Source organism: Etheostoma spectabile, chromosome 13 (genome assembly GCF_008692095.1).
Source record: "Etheostoma spectabile isolate EspeVRDwgs_2016 chromosome 13, UIUC_Espe_1.0, whole genome shotgun sequence".
NCBI lineage: Eukaryota > Metazoa > Chordata > Actinopteri > Perciformes > Percidae > Etheostoma > Etheostoma spectabile.
This window is the reverse complement of record NC_045745.1, coordinates 24,625,856-24,641,157: the sequence shown is the minus strand read 5'-3', so window position 1 is coordinate 24,641,157 and position 15,302 is coordinate 24,625,856. Positions and strand designations below refer to the sequence as shown.

The 15,302-nt window shown below is 41.3% G+C and overlaps 2 protein-coding genes across 5 annotated transcripts in view; one reads left to right on the top strand and one right to left on the bottom strand.

The window, feature by feature from the left end:
• LOC116699995 (pecanex-like protein 1) overlaps positions 1 to 7,023 on the top strand; it is a 25,481-nt gene extending 18,458 nt beyond the window's left edge. For all 4 annotated transcript variants that reach the window (XM_032532769.1, XM_032532768.1, XM_032532766.1 and 1 more), the window contains exons 29-36: positions 580 to 810; positions 951 to 1,054; positions 1,142 to 1,289; positions 1,384 to 1,614; positions 1,842 to 2,116; positions 2,202 to 2,371; positions 2,883 to 3,289; positions 5,483 to 7,023. In XM_032532769.1, coding sequence (XP_032388660.1) covers positions 580 to 810; positions 951 to 1,054; positions 1,142 to 1,289; positions 1,384 to 1,614; positions 1,842 to 2,116; positions 2,202 to 2,371; positions 2,883 to 3,289; positions 5,483 to 5,632 — 1,716 coding nt within the window. In that variant the 3' untranslated portion in view covers positions 5,633 to 7,023. The remainder of the gene's footprint in view (positions 1 to 579; positions 811 to 950; positions 1,055 to 1,141; positions 1,290 to 1,383; positions 1,615 to 1,841; positions 2,117 to 2,201; positions 2,372 to 2,882; positions 3,290 to 5,482) is intronic.
• Positions 7,024 to 9,301: 2,278 nt separating this feature from the next.
• zgc:165604 (immunoglobulin superfamily member 11) lies at positions 9,302 to 15,302 on the bottom strand. The gene is made up of 7 exons (XM_032532868.1): positions 15,131 to 15,302; positions 13,318 to 13,472; positions 12,884 to 12,950; positions 12,220 to 12,351; positions 10,477 to 10,632; positions 9,888 to 10,010; positions 9,302 to 9,786 (listed from the first exon to the last, which is right to left on the bottom strand). The coding sequence occupies exons 1-7, from the start codon at positions 15,267 to 15,269 to the stop codon at positions 9,590 to 9,592; spliced, it is 969 nt and encodes a 322-aa protein (XP_032388759.1). The 5' UTR covers positions 15,270 to 15,302; the 3' UTR covers positions 9,302 to 9,589.

Genomic DNA, 15,302 nt, shown 5'->3' with positions numbered 1-15,302 from the left:
CACACACTCACACACTCACACACACGGCAGCGTAGTTCAGCTGGGAAGTACGACGTTTGCAAACACCGGCTGCCAAGATTCCAATCGTCCGTTTATATAGTGATTTGTCAGGCTGATGAAAGGCTCCATGGTACGACTGGACCACGGGTCCGTTGTAGCGGTTTAAATCCAAACCAAGTCCAAATAATGGATGTTGAACCAATCTTTTTTTTAACCAGCTCTTCCCTTTCACTTTTGGCCATGTTTACTCAAGATGACAAAGATGCGTTGCAGCCGGTTGCAGCTCTTGGCTCTAAATTTTGCGGTAGATTGCGTTATCAACATGCCTTATCACGATAGAGATTTTAATTATATTGCACTATTGTAGGCTAATTTTGTAGCGATTATATTGCATATCGACCATTACTGCTGAAGGCCTGATTGAGTTCAGACCTAGGTATAACCAATCACGGTGGGACTGAACAATAGGTTTTCTATTTTGAAGATTCAATAGCAATGTAAAATGTGCACACACTTTGCATCCAAGCTTTGTGCTGAAATTGAAACCTCTAGCCTTGATGTGTTTGTTTTCTTCATCAGAGTATCATCTACTATGTGAGTCGATCTTCTAAGATGGAGGAGTGGCTGACAAATGAGACAATACAGGAGGCTCTACGGCCTTGTCTCGGGCCTAACTATGTAGACAGTGACCCCACCTTCAACCTCAACATCGATGAGGACTATGACCACAGGGCCTCTGGCATTACCCCCTCCTCATTCTGCATGGTTTACCTAGACTGGATTCAGTATTGCAACAGCAGGCGTCAAACGGTTAGACTCTTATTCACAATAGAATTCCACAATTTTAACTTCTGATCAGAATCCATATTTAAAATATAATCCTGAATAGTATTTGTGAACAAAAAAGTACAATATTTTACCTTTTGTCCAACTTCTCTATTGTGTTGTAGCCGGTGACTTGTGAAAGAGATTCTCCACTTGTCAGCCTCTGTTTTGGGCTGTGTATCCTGGGAAGACGAGCTCTGGGCACGGCCTCCCACAGCATGTCTGCAAGGTAAGGCACACAACCTTGTCTCTCACTGTGGTTATTACCACCTGTCACTACCCAATATGCAACTGTTGTTGTTTCTCTGTTTGACAGCTTGGAGCCATTTCTCTATGGCCTCCATGCACTCTTCAAGGGAGACTTCCGCATCACGTCTCCCAGGGATGAATGGGTGTTTGCAGATATGGACCTGCTGAACCGAGTTGTGGCACCAGGAGTGCGAATGTCCCTCAAATTACATCAGGTAGAGGAGGAAGAAGAAGACAACTAGCCCTGAGGTTAGAATGACAGTTTTTATCCCTGAACTGAGACCAACCCTGTATTCTGCGTTTCCTCAGGACCATTTCACATCTCCAGATGAGTATGAGGATCCTATGGTTCTGTATGACGCCATCACTGCCAATGAGGAGAAGATGTTGATATCTCACGAGGGTGACCCCGTGTGGCGCAGCGCCATTCTAGCAAACATGCCTTCACTGCTGGCACTACGCCACATCATGGATGACGGCAGCGACGAGTACAAGATCATCATGCTTAACAAGAGGTTCCTCAGCTTCAGAGTTATCAAGGTTACAGCTCTTACTCTTTATTACTTGGTGTCTTGTAATCTCTGGCTTGTTTACTTAACTATTGCTGTATGAGTTTGTTGGTTAATTAATCCTATTTTTCTATGAAATTCAGTTGCTTTATGTACAGGATGCTTTTTCCTGCCCTGAACCAGATAAGGGCTGTGTTGTTTATGTTCAGCCTGTCCTCCCCTGCACTCCACTGACCTCTTTTTGCTGCATGCCTGCAGGTGAACAGAGAGTGTGTGCGTGGGCTGTGGGCAGGCCAACAGCAGGAGCTGGTTTTCCTGCGCAACCGTAACCCAGAGCGTGGTAGCATTCAAAACGCCAAACAGGCCCTGAGAAATATGATTAACTCCTCATGCGACCAGCCGATCGGCTACCCCATCTACGTGTCCCCCCTCACCACCTCATACGCCGGGGGGCACAACCAGCTTCGGTCAGTTTGGGGAGGCCCTGTCAGCCCACACAACATTTACACATGGCTCATCAGTAGCTGGGACAGGTACGTGGTTTGTACTTTATGTGACACAAGTCTTTTGGAGACAGCAAGTGCGAACATTGTAAATCTAATTTATGTCCCTCTGCAGGTTACAGAAAGGTTGTGGTGCAGGCTGCAACAGCGGGGGAAACATTGAGGACTCAGACTGTGGAGGCGGCTCCACCTCCATCTCCACCAACCCAGCCGTTCACACCACCCAGAGTACACCCGCCTCCAGCCTTCCCCAGCAGCACATCACCACTGTCCAGCCCTTCATGGGTAAGACCTGAAACCAAGCACTGATTTTGTTGTAATAACAGGGTTTCCGCTGGGTCTTAAAAAGTATTCTAGGTCTTAAAATGATTTTAAACCGGTCTTAATTTCCTACGTCATGTAATGCTACCTCTAATACTTCGGCAGCGCTATGTCTTTTTTTTTTAATTCTGTGGTTTTGTAGTTCCTTCTGTCATTAACCCAAATTTAATTTAATTAATTTCATTTCATCAATAATGATCTTTAAAAGTCTTAATTTTTTTTAATGGTGAAACAAAGTTATTATAGATTGCTTAAATAGTTAAACTGTTCTGTTCTTTCGTTTTAGCCTGATGTCGTTCATACATTCAACAATGCTTGCTTCTGGTCTAAACGTTCAGCTGGCCAGTCTCAGATGTCTAATATGTATTAGGAGCAGTTCTTGCCTTTCATTTTACAAGGAACGCAAGCTGAATAATTTAGATTGTTTTTAATTAATTAAAAATGACTAAATGAAATGGTTTTCCTGGCATTTCAGGTACAGACAACCCTGTAGGTCCAACCCAGAGCTGGCCTCACCACCCCCAACCTCTCCCATTAGCTCTGCTTAGCCAATCAGAGGGCAGGATGGAGGCAGGACTGCTCACAACCCTTCAGCGGACATCCTCAATCCAGGGGCTCCTGTGCCAGCAGCTGTCCACCTCCCACTTTTCCTTTAGCAGCTCTATGGCTCCTCCTCCTCTGCAAGTCCCAGAGCGCATCTGCCCAGCGAGCCTCCTGGACAACTCGGGGCACAGAGCAGGCCAGCGGGCTGGCCTCGGCCAGGGAGGCGGACTACACTATGAGAGCCACTTTGGCAAGTGGAGTTTTTCTGGCAGGAAGGGCTTTAATGGAACTACTGCAGTGGAGGGGGAAGGAATAACAGTACAGACCATACGCACACAGGTGAGTAGGCTGCTGGTCTTTTACTGTTCACTTGTATGTAACTTTAGTTGTTCAGCCCACAGCCAAATGAATCAATCTCATTAAAACATTAAGCAGTAGGGAAAATAATCATTATTTTTGTGTTACTACCAGAATTTTGAATTCTTTTAACTACAGAATAGGGCAATAACCAACATTATGAATATAAGACTTACCTACTAAATTTATATTCAGCGGATATTGAATGGTTCTTGCAGTTGAGGAACACAAACAGGAAGTTGGTCAGAACTATGCAACGTTTTGTCAAATTATGATCAAAATTGCTCAGCAATTGTTTACTTGACTGTTGATAAGCAACATTAAGTGGACTTTTCATCTCCTGTTCAGCGGTAGGGCTTGTCATCGTTAAAAATATTTTGATACAGTGCCAATTTCAATACCTCTGTTTCGATACCGGTTCCTAACGATACTTTTTCAATGGCATATGTTTTAAATTCCATTTCAACATCAACACAAATACATTAAAGACAACTTCTTTTTTTTACACCTTAATTGTGAATCAAAACTGTTCAAAATTTGAAAATGTTGGTATCACTGCTCAGTCAGAGTAACATTAAAACCAGTGGTTGTGTTTTTGGATAGGGGTGCGCCAGTCAGAAACTCAGGATTGGTATCAATCCCAACTGGGTCAAAATTAACAAAAAAAAGAGAAACCTTTTTTCCACAACATGAACATATTATAAATAATAAATAAATACACAAATTGCATTGTGAACAGGCTAATACTAAAGCAACTAAAATGCAAAGGAATGTAAACAGCAAAGACCTTTTAATGCAAACTGCATATTGACAGTGCGATGGACCCTACTCACAGAGAGACGGCTGACTCATTATGAATGGGTCCAGCACGGGTCAATAGCGAGTCAGTAGATTTCCACGTATGTATGAAATGTCTGTATCGTCACTGCGCTGCATTTTTATGAACTGTGATATTCTGGCCATCTCGCCCAGGCCGCGAAGAGTAAGAGAGATCCAACACAAGCACCGCTTTACAGAAGAAATGGGTCATGTAACGCAAAATTAAACCATATCGATATAAGCAACATTGCTTAGTTTGTGGAGAAGCAGCGGATGCGAGGACGTTAGGTGCAACCTGGGAAAAATATGACTCGCACCCTAGAGCCCTGTGAGCTAACAAACACTAATTAGCACCAACTAGCACTGGTCACTGCTGTTGTCTGAAAAACACAGACGGGACAAAATGTTGCGTTTACTGGTAAACCTCGTGACCGACAAATGACCGACTGCTATCTGTTGTGGAATTTTCCTCACGGTACTCTGTCCTCTGCGACTGTCTACATCTAGAAACTAAGCTGCACGATGCAGGGAACAACTGACTGGCACATGATCAGACAGTGGTTTAGGGAGCAGTAGATTGGCTTTGCAAAACAACCCTAGGCGTTTGATGAAATGACGCATTTAAAATATTGCACAGTCACGCAAATTTGATCGTGGGAAGCCAAAATTGTGATCATGATTAAAATCCGATTAATTGTGCAGCCCTATGACTGCCTTGTTAACATTGAACTACTGTAATGCAGAACTAACTTAAGTGCAAAGGAGTGTAAGTGCCTTGTTGCTGAAAGGTGCTGTAGAAATAAATTGCCTTTGCCTTACAACCTCAGCCTCTCAGTCAGTCATCAGGGCATAGAAACCACTGTTGGGCCAGGTTGTGTCAGAGCAAGTGTAACGTCAACAGCACTGCGACCGCTTTTGCCTTGCCATTAATATATCGCTGTCTGCGAGAAGTTTTGAATAACTGTAACCACACTTGAAACCACTTTATCGACTATGCCATGACTCACTGCGACTTCAACAAAACTGCAGAGCCGCACCTCTGCTTGTGTGTGTCGGAGCTCGGCTCTCTGTCGATATGCAGAAAGATAAACTTGCAATTACGCTCTCTCAGGTACCAAAATTTGGTACCGAAAGATAAATAATTTTCCGATACTCAAAGGATCGGTGTATTTCGTTTGATGCCATTAGAGTATTGACGTTCTGCGCCCAGCCCTAGTCCGTGGAGACTGAGAGATGTTGCTGATGAATATATACCTAAATCAACTTGAATGTTTTCATGCTTTTGAAAAATTGCAAGTCATGTGTTTAAGTGGAATGGTAATTTTCTCGGCTGAACTTTTTTTCTTTATTTTACAGCCTACTCCTGCACCCCTACAAGAGGCCATTCTGACACAAGATCCTCTGGGAGCCACTCAGACGCTGGATCCCACTCTGCTGACTGCAGGGGACCCCCCTACCCCCCGAGAGGAATCCACAGAGCTGCCTTTACTTGAGCACCTGCGCTGAGTCTGCACTGGGAGACCCCGAGTGACATGCTCTGCAGTGAAAGCACACCGCGGTCGAATCTGGACCGGGCCTGGCCCGCCCAGACCAGACTCATTCCACCTACTGGACTCATTCCATCAACCTTAACCTCTTACGGCCCACTGCAATACTGGATGGATTTGGTTATTTACACATCACCCCTCTCCTTCTCTGCCAAAGGAGTTAAACATCTGACAGCATGCTGAACTGATGCACGTCAGATCATAAAATGATTTCAGCGTACCTGTTTTTTCCAAAGTCAGCTTTCATCATGACTTCTGACGATATACTCGTTCTTATCTTTGTTTTCTGACAAAGGCACTTGGTGTCTCTATGGACAACCTTTTGGTTGGAACAGTAGTGACAGGCCGGAAAGGCCAGTGCAATTATAAGGGATATTTTGCTTGAGGATTTATTATTTTTCTATACTGGAGAATAGGGGATCGCCTCAGACTTTGGCATCTGCTGCAGCAGTTTTCATTGCATAACCAATTAAAAAAAAAAAAAAAAAAAAAAAAAGCTCCTACAGTATGTTGCTGTATGTGCAGGTGAAGGATATATGGAAACCATGATAAGCCTTGTTTTGTTTTTTCCCCATATTACCATCCTCACCGGACCTACAGTTGCGTGTCAAACAATATTTAACAGTATGTTGACCAATTTCAGGAGCCTCCCCTTTTTCTCCTTCCCTGCACATTATACATATTCAACAAGAAGAAAAAAAAACACACCCCACCAAAATGTCATCTCTGTCCTCTGGCCTATTTCCTACAGAGGTGCCTGACAACATAAACACTCAACAGTTCTGTCTTGAAGCAAGTTTCAGGGGGAAAAAAATGCCCTTCCATCCCAGCCAACATGTGGTGCTTTAACTGCTAGTTTACAGTCTATTTAGGCCTGGAAACAAGTCCTGAATCTGACTAGCAACACAGTGATGTGGGTTGACTTCGGACAGAGCTGGTGTCCATTGATCAAGCGGAGGGGGATTCCAATCTGTGAAAATTGTGTCGATCACAGACCTACAAACTGGAAGTGTTAGGAACTTAAAGCCTTTTTGTTTGGGTGGAATGTCTTCTTTTTTTTTTTTTTTTTATTACTTGAATAGGTGCACCAAGTTTGTTTTCTTTGGATGACCGATCATTGAAACCCTCTCTGATCAGATCCCCTCAGCTCATGACTTTCTAATAAAAGGGACCCAGTCTGCTTTGTGTGGGGAGCTCTGTTTTCTTTGCCTGCAGTATGGCCCTTCCCGTTACTATACTACTGCTTTTGCATCTCCTGCTACTAATATACCCACTACTACTGCTGTTTCTACAGTCAAATCCAGCGTTTTAGTTGGAAATAAACAAAGTTGAATAAATACTGAGAGCAAAGGTGGAATATTTATTTTATTAATATTGTCTTACAGATATCTTTAACAGGGTTTGTCAATATGTTGTGATGATGTAACAAATTGGAAATCTGCCTTCTGTTAACTGTACCCCCCCCCCCACCCCTCTCTCAATTTGTATGGTGTCATCACATTTGTATCATCTCACTAATGGCTGTTTTTTTTGTTTTTTTAAAGTCTCTTAATATAACTGGAAGTATTCCTGAGAAGTCACTTTAAGTTGGTTTCCCACTCCTGCACTCTTTGTTCCACCACTGTGAGAAGCAAATTAAAACACTGATTGAGGGTTGATGTAGCTCACACAAAAAGAAGCTTGCAGCGTGACCAAATGCGACCCCAAATGTGTCTTTGTCTCCACGTGTTGTCTGCAGTGGTTGAATGATTCTGAAATAACCTTGTGCTTTAGCATCAGTTGTTGACAGAAGACTTGCCTCGTATGCTTTTTTTTTTCTCACCAAATTATATCTTAGAAGCAGTATTCCCCTTTAGGAAACTTGAAAGGAGGCCAGCGTTCTCAGGGTCTGTAATGGGCGAGAAATTTACTTTTTCTGCTGGAAGACTTTTTATTCAAAAGGAGGAAACTTGAAAGGGGGATAAAAGAATAAGTGCCAGGGTAATGAGCCAGGTGGAGTACCGGGTCACACTGACATTACAAAAGATGGCCCCCCTTTACAGCATTTTTTCTCTCTGGATTTAAATATGTTCTGCATCCTGTTAGAGACGCATTTTGTTGAATCACTTTGACTGCTGTTCAGCTCCTTTCAAAATTATTAATAAGGCGCAAACACAAAGTATAAAACTTTTTTTTTTCTCCTTTAAAAAAAAACGTAAAACTTTTTAACAGCCGTGCTATTTTTGTCAGTCTCGGCTGTGAAGAAGCTGCGACAGGTGAAAAGTGCATTAGTATCCCTCTCAAAACAGGTTAGTATCTCCCTCAACTCAGGAAAAACAGACTTTTTGATCACTACTGTTTTCTGTTTTTCTCTTCTCCCCATTCATCTTGGATCCAAAGCGACGCAGTATTTTTATTATTTTGCTGGGCGTGTGGAAAGCACAAGTTAACGGACAGACCTGGGGGTCAATAAAAAGGGATTTCTTAATTTCTGAAATGATGTACAGCATGTTTCGTATATGAATATATATTTAAAATATAAATCTATTTTATTATTATTGGATTTTGGGTTCTTTTACATTTATTACACCGTTTTGAGGTTTAGGGGAGGGTATCTTGTGTTTACCCATCAAAGGGGGGAGCTGAGTGGAGAGAGGCAATCTTCACATTGAAATGTGCAGTTTGGGAAAAATCATTTAATACTTCTTTTGCACAAAATGTATCATACACCATCCCACTTTGTTATCGTTTTAGTTATTTTGGCAGGGGGTCTTTTATTTAAGAACTTTTAAGTCGATGTTCAATGTTCTGTACAGTTTTTTATGTTTGTTTTTTTCTCCTATTTAAATTAAAGGTTTTTGTGTCATCGTTTGCAAATCAACTGCTGTGAGTGTTTTTTGTCTTTGTTTTTTTTGTCCTTTTTTTGGGGTCCAGGGAATCCTAAGACTTTACATTAATTTGTATTTATTTTGAAACCATAACAATTATAATAACTTTGTCTAGTGTGCATCATCAGTAGTGCTTCAGTGCTGAATATTCTAAACCGGAAAGAAAAATCAAGAAAAGCAAGAAAGTAAACTTGCCTGCTTGCTAAACACAGCAAGCAATTAACCTTCTTAACCTCTGACTCAGTTTAGTTATCTGAAATATGCAGCCACTGATGCAGACATACAAACCTTTAAATAAGTTAAAACGCAATAATGTGACAGCAGAAACTTATACTGAACGGTTTAACGACACCTCTGCAGATTTGTACTTTCTGCAGTTTCTTTTCTTTCTTACAGAGAAAACACACCTGATGGGCTTTTTCAGTCTGTTTTGCCTTCTTGACACTCCACAGCATGTCCGACTGATTCTGTGGGGCAGCAGCCTTCTGCTTCAGCTCACCCGCCTCCAGCTCCTTCCTGGTCTGTAGCTTTCTCTCCACTCTGTTAGTGTGCTGTGACAACATTCAGGTGCATGCAGTACTTGTGATCAACATCCAGTACTAATTAATATGCTGCCACAAGAGTGTGCTTATACAAATAACTATTTTATTACATATTTGTTAATGCAACCATGATGACCTACACCGTCTGCAATCATGTTTGGACCGTGCTTGTCTTTTGGTTTATTTCTGGGTTAATCGTTAAAGCCAGGGGATCTTGAGTTTTATCATGTAACTTTATTGGCCTCCTGATTCTGAGGGAATTTGGAAAAGCATGAAAGTAGTACAAGCCGTACAACTGTAGATCATGCCTGCACCTAAAATACCACACCTATTGGAAACTTGGGCATTTATGTCAAAAGTTGATGCTGTATAGTAGTAAACAGGAAGAACTGGCTAGGCTGTCATCCATTCCAAAATCCATTATTTATATGAAACAGTCTTTTGTTTGATACCTGGGTTGAAACATGTCTTTAAAAAATAAATTTAATTCCTGTGGATGTTGAGAAATCAAACAAACGAGCGCTTCATTAGAGACGGAGTATACCGTATCTCATTATAACACTCCTCTTCTTTCCCTTCCCTCCACCCCCCGTCCTGTCCCGTGCGATGGAGCCACAGCACGAGCACCAGCAGCGCCAGTAACACCAAGCTCATGGACAGGGTGAGCAGTACACCCTGCAGCATGCCTGAAGAACTGTCTGGCGCTGCAGAGAAAGACAAAACGGTCATATTAAAAGGAAAATCATTCAGGTGGCCGCAGTGAAAAGAGGAAGAAAGAATTATGGGTGAACATAGATGGACTTACTGGTGTAGATGGAGAGGTTGACGTAGCAGTTTGCTGTTCCCAGGAGGTTAGTGGCAGAGCAGCGATACAGGCCGGATGTCTGAGATGTAACATTGACAATTTGGACGGAGCCTGAGAGATCTCCTGAGACAGGAGACACAGTGACATTACTGGTGTTGAACTAATGAGTTAAGAAGATGAAACATGCAAGCTCAATGGTGTAAATTATTTCCTACAAATCACATGCCTAAAGGAGCACTCCGCTGATTTTACACAGTAAGTTTGGATTACTCTTCACATAGCCTGTGAAAACAGTTGTATAAAGTCTTCTGTTGCTCTGGCGGAGCTTTGTCAAGTTTAATAAAATAAGCCTGATGATGTCATAGGGATGTCATCAGGGTTATCTTTTCTTGTAAGGGGGTGAATGACTTTATTATTACTGAATATGCTTGTTGTAGTATGTCATTGAGGCTTTATCACTGTTCTATCTACTCCATCTTTGAGATCTTTAGTAGCCTTTAAATATAAAAAATGATGACCTTCATGCAAGATGATTATGATTTTGCCAAAGAGTCCTTTGCGTGCAAGTGTGTGTCTGTGTAGCACTGACCCTCCATGTTGATAGGAAGTGTGATTTCCTCTGGATTGAGTTTATCCCAGCGGATCTCTGGAGTGGGGACGCCTTCCACCACCGAGCAGGACAGTGTGACACTTCCTCCCATATCGATGTCTCCATCCCACTGGCACAGGGGCAGAGAAGGTGGAGCTACAAAAGTAATCAGGAGATGAGTTTCTAAAAGGATGTAATGCAGTGGAAATAGATCTATAGATCAAATAGATCCAAGCATTTCAGTGTTTCAATGTCCCACTGTGAGTCTAACCTGAACTGAGATTGTTGAACTGAGATTGTATTTCTCTACAAGTTGGTTATTTATCTGGGATTGTATCACTTATCTGTAAAATTAACAGAATAATACTGACCTATTGTTAACAATAGTCTCCAGACATGCTAGTGGCTCTGTTAGGCTATACAGTAAACACAGCTTTGATTGTAATGCTTACATCAGCATGCTAGATTGCGCTCAATGGGAAAGCAGATTTAATGTTTGCTATGTTCACAATTTAAGTGTAATGTTAGCATGTTAGTATGCTAACATTTGATAATTAGCACTAAAGTACAGCTGAGGTTGATGGAATGCCATTAGTGCTGCAGGTATTCAAACCAAAGCATTGGCAAGACTTTTGACCTGATGTTGCGCATTAGACAAAAAATCAACGGTCAACTTCCGGGATTGGTTCATTGCCACTGGAAATTCTGCCGGATGTCACTCTTTACAGCCTTATGATCGTCACCTTTCTTTGCGTTAGAATGTTAAACTGTTTAATTTATGAGGACTATGGTTAACTATGCCTCAGATCTCTGCAGGGTAATTCAAGACAGCTAGCTAGGCTATCTGTTTAATGTTTTCTGTTGCACCACTAAAGCAACCTTTGAAAGTACATGTTCCACCAAAAAAAGTTCTTTCCTGAGGCTGTTTTGCACCAGCACCGAGCTGCGGCATCCATCCGGCGGTCAGCGCCACCCAAGACCACCCAGGGCAATCCATTAAATGTTGAAGTATTTCAGGCTGGGCAAGTAGTGGACCGATATAACCATGATTGGAGACTTGCTGCTAGCATGGCTAAAAAGTACTGTTAGATTATCTTAAAAGTTCAATGTGTAGGAATTTCTCCCATCTAGCGCTGAGATCGTACCACAATCAACTCTCTTACGCCACGCAGTTCCAAGTACGTATTACAGCTACTGTGGCCTTCACGCTTCAAGAAGCCGGTCTTTTGCTCTTTTCAATATTGTTCTTTTTCTGGGCAAAGAAGAAGACTCCTGTTCTTGAAATTTGGATTTTGAATACATGTGGTCCTTCATGTTCCCTTCTTCAAACTTGCCGAGGCCGGGAACAGGCTGGTAGGAGAGCAGCAGTATGTCTTGTATGTCTCTTATCGGCTAACAAATTTCAATATGGCGCATGAATATGAAGCGTCTACACCAGTTCATGGAAATTTAAAATGTCAACTTAATAGGAATACTTGGAATTGATGGTGGTGGTAAATATTCATGAAATAGGACAAGTTTGTGAACGGGCCACACCGATTTTGATAATGAACAACTAAACACGTTACACACTGGACCTTTAACCTGTTTGGCCCTTCTTTTTGGCAGATATGCAAATCATCCTTAAATAATAAATAGATACATCCCTAATTTACAGTATATTCAATGATGATTGCTTCAAATGTGGAAGTGCCTTTGAACAGGCTTTCTCTAGCAGAACTGGACAGTATATGATACACTTACCCAGAATACTAAGCTCCAACTCTCCTATGCCGGGATCTGCTGCCTCTGGTGGATTATTGACCATGCAGCGGTAAATTCCAGCATCTGTTACACGTGTGTCATTCAGGACAATATCTGCACTCCAGGGAATACCTGCAGTTGGTTTACATTAAAGAATTGTGTTTTTATCCCATAAAAAAATACACAGAATTATAACCGTCCTTGAGAGACAAATTCCAAAACATCCCATTTCAGACTACGTTGACACGTGGCTGGCTATTTTCATAAACGGACATTTCAGCCTCTGCGGTTTCAAAAATAATAGCTGTCAGTTTTCAAAAAAGTGTTTGTTAACACGTACCCCTGTATATACGCCGTCAATGCCTAACCTTTAGGTGGCAGTGTAAGGAGAAGCTCAAGCCCATGTTAGCCAATCAGAATCCCAGAAATAGCAACAAATCCTTGGCTGCTTAAACCTCTGTTTGTCTCAGTTTACGTGCAAACGTGCAAAAAAAGATTTCCAAAACCTCCACTCTGACCGGAGTTTTTAGAAAGACTCATTTTCACAGGCAAATTCTCTGTTTGCGTGTAAACGAAGAGCTCAAACAAAAAGAAATGTCTTGTTTGTCAAAATAACCATACGCGTTAATAGGCCCTCGGATGAAAAGGATTTAAATGGTCATACCTGTAAAACCCACCCTGCCAATGAGTGAAGGGTCTTCAATCACCTGTCCATGGTCATATACAATCACCTGGAGGTGAGAGCAGCCATTAATAAGTAGTTTCAGACCATCAAAATATGGAGAGGCTTGTTGTGTTTCGTAGAAGGTATTATGTGGCTGTTTGCATCAGAATTAAAATCAGGTTTCCTTTTGGAAAGATGTAATTACCTTCACCTTTACTAACAGCTCCTGCAATGAAGTTATAGTTGCAGAAGACAAAAATAAATAAATACGTTCTCCCCCAACCTCATTCTTCACATTGCAGCAGATTCCGTTTTTTAGGACTGTGTTTTACCAGCTAGGAGGTTATGATAAAATACCTGATAAAGGCCATGCTTGAAATATCTGTTCAATTTGTAAGGCGTGCATGCGTGCATGTGTTTGTTGGGATTGAGACCTGCATTGGGATTTCTGGACTGGAGAAGGGTGCCAGAGTCCAGATAACGTTGAGTCTGGAGAGTGGGCTGGAGGTGAAGAAGGAGCAAGGCAGCACAACAACATCCCCTTGAACCACCTTTAGACTGGATTCCCTCATGGTTACCCTGAGTGCAACTGTGTCCATTAATATGGTGGGAAAAGACACAAAAAATAAATAAAAAAAATCAAATAAAATTAATCACCTAGCTAATATGAGAGACAGTTTATTGAAGGGGTTATTTCTTTAACCCTTGTGTTGTCCTTGGGTCAGTTTGACCCGTTTTTAAAGTGTTTTATATCAGAAGTATGGATTTCTTTCAACCAACTTTCCCAAAAATAACATGGATGATTCCATACATTCTTCAGGTAAAATGAATGATTACTTTTATTGAATTTTTGGGGTGTTTTATTTAATCTTATAGCATTTGAATTTTTTTTTTCTTTTTTTTTTAATGGTTTCAAAACAGTATCCGGACTGTCGACTGGAACATCAACATCCTCTGATCTTAACTATTAGTTAAAATAATTCATAATTTCTGCCTTTTTAACTAAAACCTTATGTATAATTTGATATAAATAAGGTTTGTTGACCATGAATTCCAAGAATAAGTGTAAAACCTATTACTAAACCAGCTCTGTTTTTTTTAAAAAGCACCAAAAGCTGGAAAAAGAGACAAATAAATCAGAAGAAGCGCCAAAAACATCGGAAAAGCACTTAAAAAAAAAAAAAAAATTGACCTGGAAGGACAAGTTCATGGTTAACAGGAAGACAACACAAGGTTTATTCACATGTTTTATTCTGCTTTTAACTTCCTAGTTTCTCTGTTGACGTGCAGACCGTTCCTCCTTCAATACTGAATAATGACCTCCTCCCCCTCCTGTCCTCCCCAGGCCTTTTGTGTGTGTGTGTGTGTGTGTGTGTGTGTGTGTGTGTGTGTGTGTGTGTGTGTGTGTGTGTGTGTGTGTGTGTGTGTGTGTGTGTGTGTGTGTGTGTGTGTGTGTGGGTGTGTGTGTGTGTGTGTGTGTGTGTGTGTGTTTGTGTGTGTGTGTGTGTGTGTGTGCATATTACTTTGTTAATTACTCTTGACAGCTTTGAGGGTGAGCCAACCCCGTCACAGACTGAGTGGAACAACAGTCCACTTCACTGGGATGTGTTCATGAACATACTATCAATCACCAGTTTCTAAACAGCAGTCTGTATAGAGTCTTTGGAATCAAGACACTCAATATGACAAACATAGGCTTTATTTGATATAAGGCCGTATTAAAACGGGCTGCTTTTCAGTAGTGCTCTAAATGCAAATGTAATCAGTAGTTAATTAGTTTGATGAAGCTCATCACTCTAAAGCAAAGCCATTTGTGTACACAACTTGTATTGCTAATTGAAAAAAGTACATATCAATTGTTACTAATTTTTTTTTTTTACAACAGACACTTTTGGTAATAAAATCTGCAACCTCGCAGTCAAACATACCTGTCCAAAAACTCTATGGTGTGAAGCTAAGTCAAATCGGTCTACTTTTAACATTATAATCTATAAACTTTTATTGTACTGTGGGTCTACACTGTCAATTATAAGGGGTTTGTATTTGCAACAGAATAACACAAGTAACAAGTAAATCCTTAATTTTCATTATAACTAAAATCCATGTGAAGAATTTCAGACAAAAAGCAACCGTTCTTGTTGTTTGTGATCCCTCTACTATGCTAACACTTTAAACTACCAATATTTCTCATCTTGTCTTCCTGATTTTGTGTCAATTTGTGTTAAGAAAGAGCACAATCCTACTCACCATTCTCCAGAGCGGTAAAATACACACACTGGGTCCAGAGCACCCATCTCGCTGAAGAGCCCATAGCTGAGAGGAAACCCAGAGACAGGCAGTCCTCTCTCCCCCTGTGTACGAACTGGTGGCCAAAATATCTAGGCATGCATGATTAATCTATTGTGTGGTGCAATCAACC